This window comes from Acanthisitta chloris, unplaced genomic scaffold (genome assembly GCF_000695815.1).
Source record: "Acanthisitta chloris isolate BGI_N310 unplaced genomic scaffold, ASM69581v1 scaffold8390, whole genome shotgun sequence".
Taxonomy (NCBI): Eukaryota; Metazoa; Chordata; class Aves; order Passeriformes; family Acanthisittidae; genus Acanthisitta; species Acanthisitta chloris.
The window spans coordinates 41,353-57,091 of record NW_008649904.1 but is presented as its reverse complement, the minus strand read 5'-3'; the positions used below and the strand labels follow the sequence as shown (position 1 = coordinate 57,091).

The window sequence follows — 15,739 nt, the reverse complement described above, 5'->3', positions numbered from 1 at the left end:
GCCAGGTTGGCTAAAGCCTTGAGCAACCTGCTCTGGTGGGAGGTGTCCCTGCCCAGGGCAGGGGTTGGGGCTGGATGATCTCTAAAATCCATTCCAACCCCTTAACATACTATGAAACTATGAAGTGTGTCCAAAAAACTAAAGATGTATGTGCCAGTTCTTGACTTTCAATGGAGGTGAAGGAGATGCAGAGCTCCAGGGTGTGTGTCACAGGATATGCCATGGTTCTATGTAATCCCCTGGGCCAGACCAACCTCTCCTTGGATTTCCTTTTCACTGTGCAGGGAACACCCTCCTGCAGTACTCAGTTTCCACAAACACAGCAGTTAGTGGGGTTGGCTTCAGATTTTGAACCATATGTCAATGTATATATGGAGATTACATCTTCCTGTTGGGTAGCAATACATCCAGACATATAAATGTCTTTGCTTGGAAGGAGGCTGAAGTGTGCAGATGCTGCTGTGGGAGGTGGGAAGGAGAGAAGGTGCTATGTAAACAGGTGGAGAAGGGTTTAGGGAGAAGGAAAGGTGGTGCCTTTATACATTGGTGGGTTCTGCATTATTTTCAAGGGGAAAACGGAATTCTGCAGTGTGAGGAGGAGTGGGAAATGTAAACCAGTTATTATTCAGGGCCTTGCATGTTGAATTAGCTGAGGCAAGAGCAGCAACTTAGCAAACTGCATTCCTCATCCGTGCTCATAGCACTGCTACTTTTGCTCTGGGATTTTTTGGCAAATAACTTATGTTTCCGTGCTCAAATCTATCACTTAATAGTTGTAAAACCCTTTGTTCAAACCACCTCAGGCAGAACTAGCTGAGGACAGGTTTGGCTGTACCTATAAAACCTTGAGTTTGTTTCATTGCTGTTGTCAGCAGTTGGGAAGTTTGGGGTCAGCAATCACAGCCCTAAGTGGAGTTCAGTGTTGGCATGTTAAGCAAGACATTTACAGCTCTGTCTGTCTTTCTAGAGCTCCTTTTGAGTCCAAATCCCTGGATTATTTTTTTTTTTTTGTTGAAACAATATATGCTAACATGATGTTGAGTTGTATCTGAAACAAAACTTGCTCCATTTCTCCTAGTCATGAGTCATTTTCTAACAGGATCTTTTGTTTATGCACTATCTGTAATTATACTGCAGTTTTTTCATTAAAAAAGAATGAAGGAAAAATAGCCAGTAAACACCAAGTCCCTTACAAACTTATCAGTCTTTCTAGTAATTAGGAAATTACAAATCCCTGGGAGCACAGTCATGCAGATCTTTCTCCCTTTGCCAACTCAATCAGTTCCATTCTGTACGAGAAGAACATGAACAAGAGGCAGCAATCAAAATCAGTTGATTCAATGACCACCTGTTTAATTAAAAATAATCATTTACTGTGAATTCCAGGAGGGCACTGAAAAATCTGCCTTGAATCATTTTTGGACTGTGTTCAAGTTGTCCTCTTCTATACTATATTAAAAAGAAGTAATTGATTGAAAAATTGTCATTTTTAATTGAACACAAATTTTTTTCTGTTTGTGTAGTTTCTTTACTCTCTTCAGAGTAATAAAGAGTGAAAGTGATCTTAGTAACAGCATCAGGAAAAGAGATTTTTGTTCTAATTTTTGGCTTTCATTTGTTGTCATGAGAGCAACATCTAGAGCACTTCAGGATCAGTCCTCATTTCTGAATGTCACTGCAACCCTTGAACCCAGGGAGGAGTTGTCTGTGTTTTGAGCTCACTGTGCTGCAGCTGCTCTCAGATGTGCTGGGCTGGTGTTTGCACACTGTTAACACTGTTGTAGGGTTGAATACAACTCCATTCACTCTCTGAACTCCTACCAGTGTGTTCAGGTGTGCCAGTGGTTTCCCATTCTGCAGATGTCAGTGGAATGAATGAATAAACGAGTGAATGAATGAATTCTTTCTCCAAATTATTCCTTTGAGTCACTGCAAACACTGAAACTTCAAATTCTGCCTGGAGGTAGGATTCCTGGAAAGAATCCATCTGGAATTTCTCACCAAGTACCAAAGTATGGTCATGTCATTCCTCTCCTCCTCCGTTGCAGGAAGGAGCTCTTGGTAGCTGTATCTCAACCTATAGAAGATCTTTTTTTGAGTGCTTGGCAGGTGGACCTGGAGCTCTGTGGAGTCTTGCACTGGGGAGGAGCAACCCCAGGAACCTCTGCAGAACCCAACTGCTCTGTAGTTGGCTTTGCTCTAAGCCAAGTTTGGGCTTGGGGCTCTCCAGAGGTCCCTGCCAGCCTCAGGCCTTTTGTGATATTTTTGATTCTTGAGGCAGTAGAAGTCTTATCTTTTATTGTACTTTGCTAAAAACAGCAGAACTTGCCTGCACTGCAGCTCTGAAAGGGGAAATACCAAACAAGCTTTAAGCATTTGTACATTTTGTATTCAAAAGTGATATTATCTTAATCATTCTCAAGAGTCTCAGGTTCTCTTTGCTTTCACACAGCCTCATTCAGCCAGGGAAGAACAAAGCTGGGGACCAGTTAAATAAGGACTTTCTGCTGTTTCTTACTCCTGAGCTCTGGTCTTAGAAGCTGTATTTTAAGCCCTGGAAGTTATTTCCAGTAGAAACATCTGGTTCTTTGGCTCTTGCAGCTCCTTGAGGTTGAAGCTCAAGGAATTACAATGCTGAGCAAATCACCAACTGATATTTTTGTTATCTCAGTAGGAAAATAAATAGCAAACAAAAGAAAGCATCTCAAACAGACATGGTATGTCAGTGGGGTCCTGGATGTTGTAGTCACTGCTGGGAAGGTGTTTAGAAAAACTGGAGTCTGAAGACTTCCAAAGAGGGAATTTGAAACAGGAATTTGCCCAAGGACAGCGTGGGATGAATGTGGGATTTGGCTCTGTACAGAGAGGTTCTTGTAAAATATGTTTTATTAACTCGGTATTCGCTTGGGGAAGTTAAAGCTGTTTAAATAAAATATATGCAGTAGAAATTGCAGTGCTTTCACTGATCTGTTGGAGCAACATTCCTTACCATCCATACTTGACAGACGTTTGGAGAGGGGACAAAGAAAGATGTGGGATTCAGTGTTTTCTGTCACAGTAGGAGGTGTTTAAAGGCTGTGTATTAAAGTGAGCAAAACACCTGCCAGTCTTCCAGGGCTTAGCTGTTGGTAAGGAGGGACAGTGACATTGTATCTCTGGCAACAATTTGCATGTTGTTTTGCTTAGTTCATGTATTGTCGCCAAAGTTTTCCATAGAAATTCAAACAGTACCACAATTTATGCTCCTGAGGTTCAGGAATTTTTTTTTTTTTATTACAATTTATGCTCCTGAGGTTCAGGAATTATTTTTTTTTATTTTGTCTAAGTGAAGTCATTTGAGTATTTTAAGCTTCTTTTCCTTGTACACCTTTTCACCCAGTAAATAAATACATTTGTAAGTTTGATTGGGGATGAAGAACAATCCTATGGTTCTCTCATGGAAGTAGGAAATGTAAAACATTTGCATTTATTTGCACAAAATTGTTCTTTGTTGCTGTAGGCCCTGGTGCAACCTTAGGACCTCACAGGTCATCTGCTGCAGAACTCCTTGAAGTTGTTTTTGTAGTGGAAAATACAATTTTCCATTTCTGCCAAAATGTTTTGACACTTGCATTTTTGCATTTCCTGCTCCTTAATGATCACAAAAATAGCTGTTCAGATGTGGAAAACAAAACTCTTTCAACCACCATAGCCAGTTTCAAAAATAGTTAATCCTATATCCTGCCTTAATGCCTTGTTAACATGGATGTGTTGGTATTAATGACTGAAAACTCATTTTCCCCAGGCCTTAATGACTTGCACAGCCTCTGGCATTGACAATCATGGAATCCCAGAGTGGTTTGAGTTGTTGATACTATCGGGTTGTGTCCTATGAAAGGACTTAACAAGTAATAATATTGCTATGTAACATCTCCACTGGTGCAGCACCACCACACTAAGTGGGTTTTGTGGATTTGATTTTTCAAAGCCACGTGGTGGTTTAATGCCTGCAAAATTACAGGCACTCCGATGTGGCTGTCGAGGGGAATCAAACTCTAATCAAAAGGGAGCTTTTAGAAAGAATTCCGAAATCTAATGCTCCTGAGCTGTTTTATGATGTGCTAAAGCACAGTTTGACATGTGCTGCTGGTTAACCATGAGCTTTCAATTATTGCACACCCTTTGCCTTTGAGCCAGAAAAATTACGGAACGATTTCTCACAGAGGGATTCTTTCCATGGCTGTTCCATAAAGGAAACGGATTCATTTGGGCTAAACAAGGAAGGGAGGAGGGGTGAGGGCAGGGGGCAAGACTCAATGGCAATAGAGAGATTGAACAACACATGGGTTTGGGGAGATACCTCTGTGTTCTTCTGCTTCCCTCTGCTGGAATGCTGCAGGATTCCTGCCCATCTCCCAGCCAAGCTTCAGAGCAAACCTGAGCTCCTTAGAGCAGATCCAGAGCTTCTGGTTGACCAGAGTCACTTCTGCTAACTCATTGTTCATTTTTTTTAAAGGTTCCGGCTCTGTTTTTAGCTTTCTGTCGATAGTTCCACCTAGTGCAAGTCTGCACAGGACAGATCTCCTGCTGGGTGGGACTGTGGCTGCTCTTCATGGTATAACCACATCTCAGTTTTGAGACTGATGATCACACTGGATCTCAGAGCTGTGTGGGGTGTAGTGGCCCAGTTGCTGTTCATCTTTATAGAGATGCTGCACCCACATGTGTCATTGCAGGCTCTGAACCCCCAGTCTGTTAGAAAGTCATCAGATTGCAAAGCACTGCTTAGATTTTTGCCAATTTAAAGGTTTTTTCAAAGACAAATATCTAAAAGTCTCCAATATTGATTGCCCAGAGTTTCCTTTCCCCTTTAATTATACTACACTGCATTCAGTCGTGCTTACAAAAATGGGAGATTGTCTTAACAAAGCAGAGAATTCACTTTTTAGCATGAAAATAACACGAATTTTAATAGAGCACATCATTCATCACCGAGTTTTCCCATTGCTTTCCCATTGCCTCTCTCCCTCTTCATAATTTTGACGGATTTTGGAAACAGAAGTAGGTTTTCCCTTTAGAGTTTCACAATTAATCTATGCCAAGTTTAGTGCAAAGTTCAATTCTCTCGCAAATAGCAGCCATTATTTGGCAGTTCATCTGTCATATCCTGGCTGGGCTCCCTGTGTTTACTATGAAATATGACTGCCAGCTCTGCTTTGGGAGTTATTGAAAGTTTACATTGATGAAAAAGGGATATTTTGCAGAAAACTTACAGGAGCTTTTCTTCAACTCCATAGTTCACCTCTGGCTGAAAGATGCTGAAGACAATGCTATATCCTCTATGATGCTTAATGCATATTTTGCACTGAGAAGTATTAACTTGTATTAGCAAGTGATAAGTTAATTGCTGTTAATAATGTAAGTAATTAGTACTGGCAATGTAGTAAGTCTTATTAATATGGTTATTTATGATTAAAGTGCAAGCTGTAGGTTCAAGGGGAGTTGGAAGTGCATGAGAAGTCCTGGTAATATAGGGAATGAGGCTGAAAGGTTTTGTCAGCTGTGATGGGTGGAAATGATCTCTTGGCTTTCTTTAGGTATTCTCAGACTTGCTTGCAAAATGACAATGTCTTCTTCACTTTACCAAGTAAAAACCCAAAAAGCAGAGCATTGACACAGAAAATAGGATTAAATAGTGATGAAGATTGTGCTCTCTTAGTAGCTTTTAAATATTGATTAGGATCTTCTACTTCAATCTGTTAAAGGAATTTTCAAAGGGGTTTCTTACATGCCAAGTTCCCAGTTCAGGAGTAGTTTTGGTACTATTTTTCTTTGTCCTCTCTTTGTTATGCTCTGCCTGGAATGACTTCATGTGTGCATAAAGAATCCCAAATAGAACTGCCAAAATTATAACTAATAATAATCAGAACACACTTGGTAAGCAAATGATGGTTCAAATTATATACATTGAGTCCTGCAGGGCCAACTCCAAAGTTTGATCCAACTTGATTTATTTAATCATGTGACTGTTTTTATTTCCTAGCCCTCTAAAATGCTTTTGCTGGGATTTTGTAGCCACACAGTTAGGCACAGGATTCCTTGTGTTGCTCTGCAGTGAGTGCAGTATAGATGTCCTGACGTGTCACAACATTTTGAAGCCACACACCCCCTGCTAAACTTAATTACATGTATATTCCATTGTTTGGAATGGAATTATTTGGCTGTGTTAGATAATTCCAGTATAATGCACAGGTTCAGTGGATTTAGCAGACATTCACTGTGATAATTTCCCATAGTTCCTTCCTGTCTATATCATTACTTTATAGTCATTACTACCACTTATGTCAGATGTTAAACACAACTTTAAAACTCTGTTTATTCAGAATCATTCCTGGACACTGTGGCTTTTGTCCTTCCCAGCCACAGATGTGCTTACCAGAGTAGTGTTTAAGGGTTATAAGGCAAGAAATCCTCTTCTGCCTTCTAAACAAAACAATTTCAGGAAAAATTAGCTTTCCAACTGTGCTTTGAATTGTTTGCAAGTCATATAGTCATAGACCCATCAGATAACCCTGTCATAAAGCAACATTCCCATGACCCTGGGCCACAAGGCCCTTTGCTATATCTTTAATAAATAACGAAACAGATGTTCTCCCGAGCTCTGAATGTCATTCCATTTAGGTTCACTGTGTTTACAAAGTAAATATGGTTGTTAGCAGTTTGGCTTTCGTATCTCAGGCTGTAGAACGAGCAGAACTGTTGGAATCGTCTCAATTTGAATTCTTAATGTAAAGTCTTTACTTGTAATCCTGGATAATAGAGAATTTCTTTCTGTACAGTGAAAACCAGTGGTTATAGATTCATTATAAAACAGAATTGGTACCAAAAGGAATTCATATGAAAAATGTTACCAAAACAAAAAACTTTCACAAAGGGTGATGCGGCAAAATTTTAAAATTTGAAGGCAAGATTTTGCCTTCTCATAGTCATATTTGTATGCTAATTACTGTTAGAAGTTCCCAAATTTCTTGAGAAAGCACTTACACTCTAGGAATGTTTTCTTTTTGCAAGAGACAGCAGGTTTTCCATTTTGGATATCATGGTGAGCTTTGCTTTCGATTCTTTGCAAAGCTTTTACTGTCAGATGACAATAGTGAGTTGAAAACTCAGTATATTTTCAAGACAGTTTAATAATTCTTACATAATACAAAATATAAACAGAAGAAAATCACTTTATTGTCTCATTTTGGAGTTCTGTTTTTGTTAAGGATGTTTTAATGCATGAAAGATTTGGCATTTCATGGTTTCCATGGTCTCTCTGTCAAGCATCTTAGCAAGGATTGATTGCAAACCCCAACGTGTTTCTTAATGAGGAAGAATTATTGCTCTTCCCAACTTGTGATCAGAACTGTGCAGTGAAAGTTTTGCCTAAAATGCAGTTGGGGCTGGAAGTGATCAACAAGAATATCAAGATAGAGAAGATGTGCTGAGGACAGAGCTATTGCCCCATTTATTTCGGCATTGCACCTCTCCAGTCTGGTGTCTGTGGAGTTCTGTGCCTCTGTGTGTGTGTGATGAGCCTGACATGGGGCAACATGCTGAAAATGGGATTTTTTTCCTTTTATATAAACGTTATTCATTTACCAGAGGGAACCTCTCCCCGTAGGGACACAGCGAGTGTCTTGGTACGTGCCATACATTGAAGTGGTTTGGGTGTATTCCCTTTCACTGCTCCTAAATTAGGAAACATTTCCATGCTCCTGGTGGCCTTCAAATGTCCTCACTGTAAGTTTCTCTGTTCAAAAATCAGATGGGGAACAGCAGTCTCTGTAAAATATTTACTCCATGCCGAGGCAGAATTTGTTCCCTTTCATTTACAACAATATAGATGATAAAGTTGCAACATTTCAAGGTGATCCCATCTGGAAGATCCTGATCTTGCAGTCATTTGACTGTATTTCAGAGAAATCTTTCAGTTACTCCCTTAGCAGTTATTTCCCTCCTCTGGTGCTGTATTTCATGTCACCATTTCAGATAGTGATGATACCAGACTGTAAACAGGGTGACAGTGTGTGACACTTCAGCCACAGGCTGAACCCTCTCACTGGTGTGTGCAGTCAGTCAGAGGTTTTAGTGGAGATAAATCATGGGAACAAGGCTGTGCTCTCTGAGCTGGCAATTTCTGACAACACCAGAGCAAAGGAAAACTAAAAACTGAGGTAACATAATCACTCTAAGGGTTGTGAACAGGCTACACCCCAAAATGTGTTTTTCTATGGCATAAGTTGCAGAGCTGGAAAAGTTTTGGTGTTAATATATTAAAGGTGTGTCCATCACATTTTTTATGACTGGAGAATCTCTTGTTTTTTCTTGCAGGATCCCAGAAGCAAGCACAAATTTAAGATCCACACCTATGGCAGCCCAACCTTTTGTGACCATTGTGGGTCACTGCTCTATGGACTTCTGCACCAAGGGATGAAATGTGACAGTAAGTGAAGTTCCTTTTATCTTACCAAAAAGGTGTTTTAGAAAGTAAGTGGAAACCCTGGGTAACAGCTTCTTACTTCTTTTCTGTGGAAAATACCATTTCAAATGTCAGCTATTTATAGCCCTGTTATGTTTCAAGTGGATATTTCAGTGCTATAATAATCTACTAATGAAAATCACCTCTGCTGCTGAGAACATGGTGTGTTCAGCTTGATGTGGCTGAAGAGCCTTTGCCATGGCAGTTTTGAGAAAGCCTCTTTTTAGCCTGGCCAGGTGAATACACTCTGAAAGGCTGAAATTTCAGTCCACTTTGTAGCCACGGTCCAATATTTTCCTTGTATTTAATTTGTCCTGGAAATCTCCTGCTAGAAAATCCTAATAATCAATTTAAACTTAACTCTCTTCATTGCTGATGCTGACGTGAATGCTCAGTTTTCTTAGTCATATTCCCAGCAAGTCTTTATTCCATTTTCACTTTCTTCCACCTTGCACTTTACTAATGATATGTTTAGGTCTCTGGAGTGGATTATTTTATTCTGTGTTTCACTGGCTGCAGAATGTATTGTAAGATAGAAACTAGCCGTGTTGGTGGGTTGAAGGCCATGCAGCTGTAGTCTGAAATTCTTGCCTACAGTAAGCATTTAATCTTAACTTCCATTTTACTCAGTGTTTGCAGTGTAATCAGAATGATTAGCTCCTCATAGCTGTCTGAACCATTTCTCTCTCCACAGCCTGTGACATGAATGTGCATAAGCAATGTGTGATAAATGTCCCAAGCCTCTGTGGCATGGACCACACAGAGAAGAGAGGAAGGATCTATCTGAAAGCTGAAGTCAATGGTGACAAACTGGAAGTAACAGGTAAACAGCTCATTTTGGAACTTTTCAGGTTTTGTCAACGTGTGTTATACACTATAGGTTTGTGTACCTTGGTCAAATCTTTGTGTATTCAAACCACTGACAGAATTTCACAGTATCACAGAATGTTCAGAGTTGGAAGGGACCCATAAGGGTCATCAATTCCAGCTCTTGGCCCTGCACAGGACATCCCAAGAATCACACCATGTGCCTGAGAGCATTGGCCAAACACTCCTTGAACTAGTCTTTTGGACATTTGAACAACACTGAACATTTCCCTTCAGAACTGTGAGGATTTCATACAATTTGTCTCTCAATCCAGAAACTCTATGAACTGGTGTTCATAAAAATGAGTAGAAGAAGGACAGCTGTAGTAATAACTTTAAAAACTCAGGAATATTCATTAGAAAATCACTTTTATGCCAATTTTTCCTGTAGAAAGCAGCCCAGTAGGATCACTAGCTGTTCAGGAAATTAACCATCATCTTCAGAACACGAGAGATAAACTAATCCTTCATCAGCTGAGGAGTTGTTTCCTGTATTTCAGAATATTGAATAAACAAAGGCAACTTGGATTCAATCCCAAATATTACTCCCAGTGAGTTATAAAAGAAAATTAATTCTCACATTCTGTAAGCTGAAGGTTACCAAGATGGGGAGGAGGCAGAGAAAGGAAGGAAAGAGAGGGTGGCAGTTCATTTCCATGGAAGTGTTTCTCCCAGGGTTTATGAGTAATCTTTGTGCACACCCAGAGACTCACACCCACACACCCATACTGACCCTTTCTGAGCCTGAAGTCGCAGAAAAAAATTCTGTGAAACCAGGACAGGCTACAAGGTTTTTATCACAATGCTTTTATCATTGCCTGTTTGGCTTGTAAAATGGAGAGCAAAGTTACAGCAGGGCAAAGTAGGAAGTTGAAGTTTCTCAGACCATCTCAACTTTCACCTTTGTTTCTTGATGGAGTCGTTGGCAACCTGTGGATGTTGAGTGTTGCAATGCTTCAACATGGCTCAGTGAAAAGGGTAGAGCCTGTTCCACCCCAAGAGGATGTTCCTTCTACCTCTGCACCACCTCTTTGGGGTCTCAGTAGAGCCCATACCCCCATGTAAAGCAAATCAGGCCATCACAGAGTTTTCACAGCTTACAGAACCAGCAAACTGCCCTCCTGGCACTGTATCCATGGCTTTGTTCTCTCTGAATCCAAATACCTCCAGATTCTGCTGTCAAACCTTGCAAAAGGAGAAGTTTGATAAAATTCCGTTAGAAAGGATCAGAACAGATCCCAAGTGATGCTTAATTGTAGCTTAACTTTTCAAATAGCTTCCTGTCGACGTGGGAGGGGGAAATTTGTCCAAGGTACTGTCATTAACAGAAGGTGGTTTCACTAAGTAGTCAGGCATTTCAGAGATGGTGATGCAGGTTCTAAAAGTAATTGTACCATGAGAGAGAATTAATTTGAAAATCCTCCAAGTGACAAAATTTAATAGTTGCATTATTCTAGGCTGCTTTGCACCAAGGCTCTTAATTCTGGCTTAAACTTTTCTGCCATAATGCACAGAACTTGACAAATAACATCTGCTTATTTTCTGCTGATTCAGGAGTTTATAATCCTTTAAGGGACAAAAGCATTTCTCACAAGTTTTTGTGGTACCAAGGCACTGTGAAATGATTATACAATTGGCATTGGAATGTGCTGCCCAGGGAGGTGGTGGATTCACCATCCCTGGAGGTTTTCAAGCTGAGACTGGATGTGGCACTTAGTGCCATGGCCTAGTAACCATAGTAGGGTTGGACCTGATGATCTTGGAGGTCTTTTCCATCCCAGTTGATTGTGTGATTCTATTCTATGATTCTACCAGCAAAGAGTCTTTTAGTTCACAGTTTTATGTGGAAAAGTCTTGTCTGACATATGACTATGTTATGGATATTGTCTTCATAGGCTCTTTTTTGGTGGGAGTGTCCTTGGCAAATGCTGTTTCTATTGTGTCTATAAATAAAACATTTCCATCCCACAATTAAGTAGGTTTCTGGACAACAAGAGAAATGTTTACTATAACCTTGTTATGTATAAAACAATTACCCTGCTGTTGTGGTTGAGGTTTGTCAGCATTTCCAAGCTTTCAGACAATTTCTTTAAAGGCGTTGAGGTTTGTCAGCATTTCCAAGCTTCCAGACAATTTCTTTAAATGAAAGTGACAGTGTCTTGCAAATAAGTTGCCTTTTTTTTGGCTTTTAAATGCAAACTACAATGGAGACTAAGCCCAAATGACATTTCAGGTACCTTTTGTGCATGTTTAACTGCAAAGGAAATTAGCAATTGTCAGTTAGTTCATGGACACATTGCTATGCCAAATTTTTCTCCTAGAATGTCTTTGCTCCTAAAATATTTATTGACAAAACCGTTGTTAGAATATACAATTGCCAGAGCTGCCAGGCACAATATCACTTTAAAAGCCTTTAGCTTAGGCAGAGGAGGTGAATTAACTGTCCAGGAGGTTTAGAAACAGCAGGAAAAATAATCTATGATTGACTGTTTGGTTTGAGCCTTTGTCTGAATCTTTTTCAAAGGAATTACTCTGTAGGTGTTGAACTCCTTGGGCTGAATTTCTTAATATCTCTGCTGTGCATCCTGTTTTGGTTGTTAATTAGTTCCTGCTGCTTCTTTCCTAGCCAGCCTTGATTGCATGCAAAACATTTGTGCTGCTAAATGGAGACATGGCACTCCAGTTGGCACTTTGCAAATTGCTTCCATGGACAACTCAACCATCCCAGTTCAGCCAGGACAGCCCAGGGAGGACTCAGCTCTCCTAAGGACAACTGCAGGCTGTGGTCATCCAGGGGATGTGGTTTAGTACATTGCAAATTGTGTTTAGCTCTGGCTAATTGCTTTGAGGGTTTTGTGGTGCCTTTTGTTTCCCCAAAGCACCCCAGGAGACACACACTGAGTGTTTTCCTGACAGAATACTGTCACAGCACTGGGGTTGCTTTCCCAGGGAGTTGTAGGAGGCAGGGCAGGGTAGCTACCCAGTGGCTAAGTCAGATTATCTAAAATCTCTGAGTTGGCAAGTTTTGAATTGAACTAATGGTGGTAATGATTCAGTCCTATGTGTAAACAGACTTCACTCCAGTTTACTAGGGCAGGTCTTCAATCCAGCTGCATAAAGGTAAACATCCAGGTTTTTCTGTGGGAATATTGCAGATTTTCTCTCACAAATGAGTAGGAATTTTGCATGGACACACTTTGCCCCTCAATCTGCCCCATTCACTGCTCATTTGTGTTACAGTTCTTAAACATCAATGGCTTATTTTCAGTGGTGGAGCTACTTGCTTGAGAGTTGCATTGAATATTAATTATTTATTGCACTTGCAGGGAATCAATGTGGTAGTTTTCTTTTTATAGAAACACTCTTGAATTGCTTCTTTTGGAAATTGCTGAATTCATGACCCTTTCATGGGGTGGATTGATGTGGGGGTTTTATTTTATAGGCATAGTAAAGCAGTTGTTGCTATTCTTAATTTGCTTTTTGCACTGAATTTTCTTCCTCCTTATGTGCACTTCAAGTTTTTTTCGCTCTTACATTTACTTCTTGACCCATCTTATAATTTAGGGCTCTTTCTGAACGAGTTTGTAGGTGGTTGAATCACAGGTTTGGTTTTCTAATTTTATTTCGGAATTATTTTCATGGGCAAGGAACAATAACCTTTGTGAGAAAAATAACCCCATCTGCTGCACAAACATATAAAAAACTGCCATAATATTGGACCCTAAAGTGTGACCTGTCAGTGTCTGGGAGTTGGATGTGACAGCAGCTGCCAAGGAAGAACTGCCCTCCTGCCACCAACACTGATGTGGAGACAGGGTGGGAGTGAGTGCCTGGCAGCTAATGCCCCCACTGTTACATAAACCTCGTTAAAATACATATTGATACAGCCCTGAGGTGTCAGGGGGGTTTAAGTGTGTTTTTCTAAGCTGCAAAAATCCAGAAAATCTGGTTTTATTCTTCAGTGATGCTCCTGTTCTTTAAAAAAGGAGAGGAAAGCTGACAGTGATCCCTGCAGAGGTTGGGAGCACACAACAGATTCTCCAGCAATAATCTCCCCAGGAGTTCTCTACTCCCCACTGTACATTTTCCAAATTATTGATGAATGTCTGAATGCTGAGCCACCTTCTGGCACTGCATATTCATGTCTTGTCACGCTGCTTGCTGGGGCCAGCTGGGGCCAGAGCCTCTGCCCAGTCAAGCTTGAGAGACAAACTGGAAAATTTTGGCACATTTCTAGATTCTTATAGAAACTGTTTCCTTAAAAGATCCCAACACACACACACAAACAGTTTTATTTATGATTGTCTAGGTCAGTATTAATGTCTTTGTTAGCCTGAATTGTATATTACCTACAACTGGTTTTAAAAGGAAACTTAGAGGAGCATCGTGGCCATGTGAGCAGCTTTCAGTACCAAATAGCTATAAAGTGATCCCAAACAATTGCTTGCATGTGGGAGGCATTTTTAATGCCTCCAAAAAACATGAATCTCATGGTTTGCTTCACTAATATCTCTTCTCTGACATGCCCAGAATCTGCAGGGTTGCTGCAGTCATTGCAGGAAAAGCTGAGCCTTTAGCAGTGCCAACTCTGGTTACCACTCAGAGCTTCCTACCCTGCTCAGCCACTAAATTTACTTTACCATGAAGAACTAGGCAGTGCATGGGACTTAAAAGAAACATTAATTTTTCATAAATGGCCATCTGCATGCACGTAAAAATATTAACTAAACCCTCTATCTTTATGTAAGTGTATACACAGATAGGAATTAGAAATGTAATAGAAATCCTTGTTCAGACCATTTGATCCATCTCGTGTTAAGATTTATGTTTCATTAAGCAGCTGTGCTACCCAGGAGTGCTTAGATTTTATGGTGATCGTTTTTACAAAGATAATCTTAGTGTAAAAATAAAACAGAATTGCTTCTGTAAGATTTCCAGTTGCAATTAAAAGCAGAGAACCTATTGCAGGGGCAAGAACTTACAAAGGAAGGGATGATGTTAGTTTTTGTTAGTAGGAGACAATATATGATTAGATGCAGAGGAATAAAGTGTCATGCAACATTGGTTCAGTTTTTCTCTTGTGCTAGGCAAGGAGATTAATCATCTTTCTTGTACAATACCTGTGCTGGTGTCCCTTATGTCCCATCTTCAGGGCTCAGGCAGTGAGGGGAGTGAGGAGACACTGGACTCAGGAGGGCTTGAAAAGATGTGTTAGCTGGGCAGGGGAGTAGTTAGAGAATAGGGAAAAGTCTCATACCTGAAAGCCCTTTGGGTGATGAAAATTGTCTGAAAAGCAGAATTTCTCTTGGAGCCAGTTGTGCTTGTGAGTCAAATCCAGCTCCAGAAAGGAAACACTCTGAGTTTTATTAAATCCTCATCATAAAGCTTTAATGAAAGCCGAGCAGGTTTGGAGGCAGCTTTGGGCTTTGCATACAAAGAGCACAAATCCAAAAATGAGAAGAAAGACTGTTTTCAGTAATTGTTTCATCTTCTACACTGTGATTAAGGGGAGTGCAGTGAGGTACTGGGAGGAAAATTCCTTGCCTGGAAAGAGAAAATCCTCTGTCACTCACCCAGGTCATCTGCAAACTGGGCAAATCACTAGAATCTCGACCAGAATCTTCTTCAGGAGGCAGTGAAAACTCTGGCATCATTCACTAATGCTTTATGGTGTGATCACAGGAACTTCACACTGTGTTGGAGCTAAGAGCAGTCTCCCTTTTCCTTCATTTCTCTGGATTGTGTGCCAGGCAAGGCCTTTGGAGACATGAAACATCTCCTAAAAGCAGCTATTGGCATGTGCTTGAGAGATTTCTGCTCATCTAAGTTGCCTGTAGGGAGCAAAAGATTGTCAAGAAGTGGTTGCTGTGATTAGTAAACTGGTTTATTACCTACATTTGGGAATTCAGGAACAAGGTAGCTGTGACTCACTTGGAAAGGAACTGAGTAAACTCATGCTGCTAATCATTCAGCTTTGTTAGAGGGGCAGAAACATCTATTTACTCATTCCCATGACTAAATTTATCTGCTGGTGTCACAAGAAGCTATGAATCCAGAACTGCATATGGTTTGCAGCTCTTGACCTACACAATCTCCTGGGAAAAGTTTCAGTTTTGTCATCCACTCTCTGAATTCCTCAAAATTCTGCCTGAATTTCTTCTCTTTACTTCAAATGTCAGTTGTTCTCTACCAGCCCACTCTGTTTTATTTAGATTTTTATTTCAAGTATGAATACCTAAGAACAAGATCTGTGTTTGCTTCTGTCTTTATGCTATTCCTGGCAGAGTGGGTGTCCCAGTGTTAGGTGGCTCTGGGGGGATGCTGCTGCTTTATAGGCAGCACATGATGCAGCAGCCACAGGACAGTCAT

The 15,739-nt window shown here is 40.5% G+C and overlaps 1 protein-coding gene across 1 annotated transcript in view; it reads left to right on the top strand.

Moving 5' to 3' along the window:
- Nucleotides 1–15,739, top strand: part of LOC103804704 (protein kinase C alpha type) — a gene marked incomplete at its 5' end in the record, with an annotated part of 81,312 nt that overhangs the window by 24,644 nt on the left and 40,929 nt on the right. The window contains 2 exons of the mRNA XM_009077354.1: nt 8,356–8,467; nt 9,198–9,326. Coding sequence (XP_009075602.1) covers nt 8,356–8,467; nt 9,198–9,326 — 241 coding nt within the window. The remainder of the gene's footprint in view (nt 1–8,355; nt 8,468–9,197; nt 9,327–15,739) is intronic.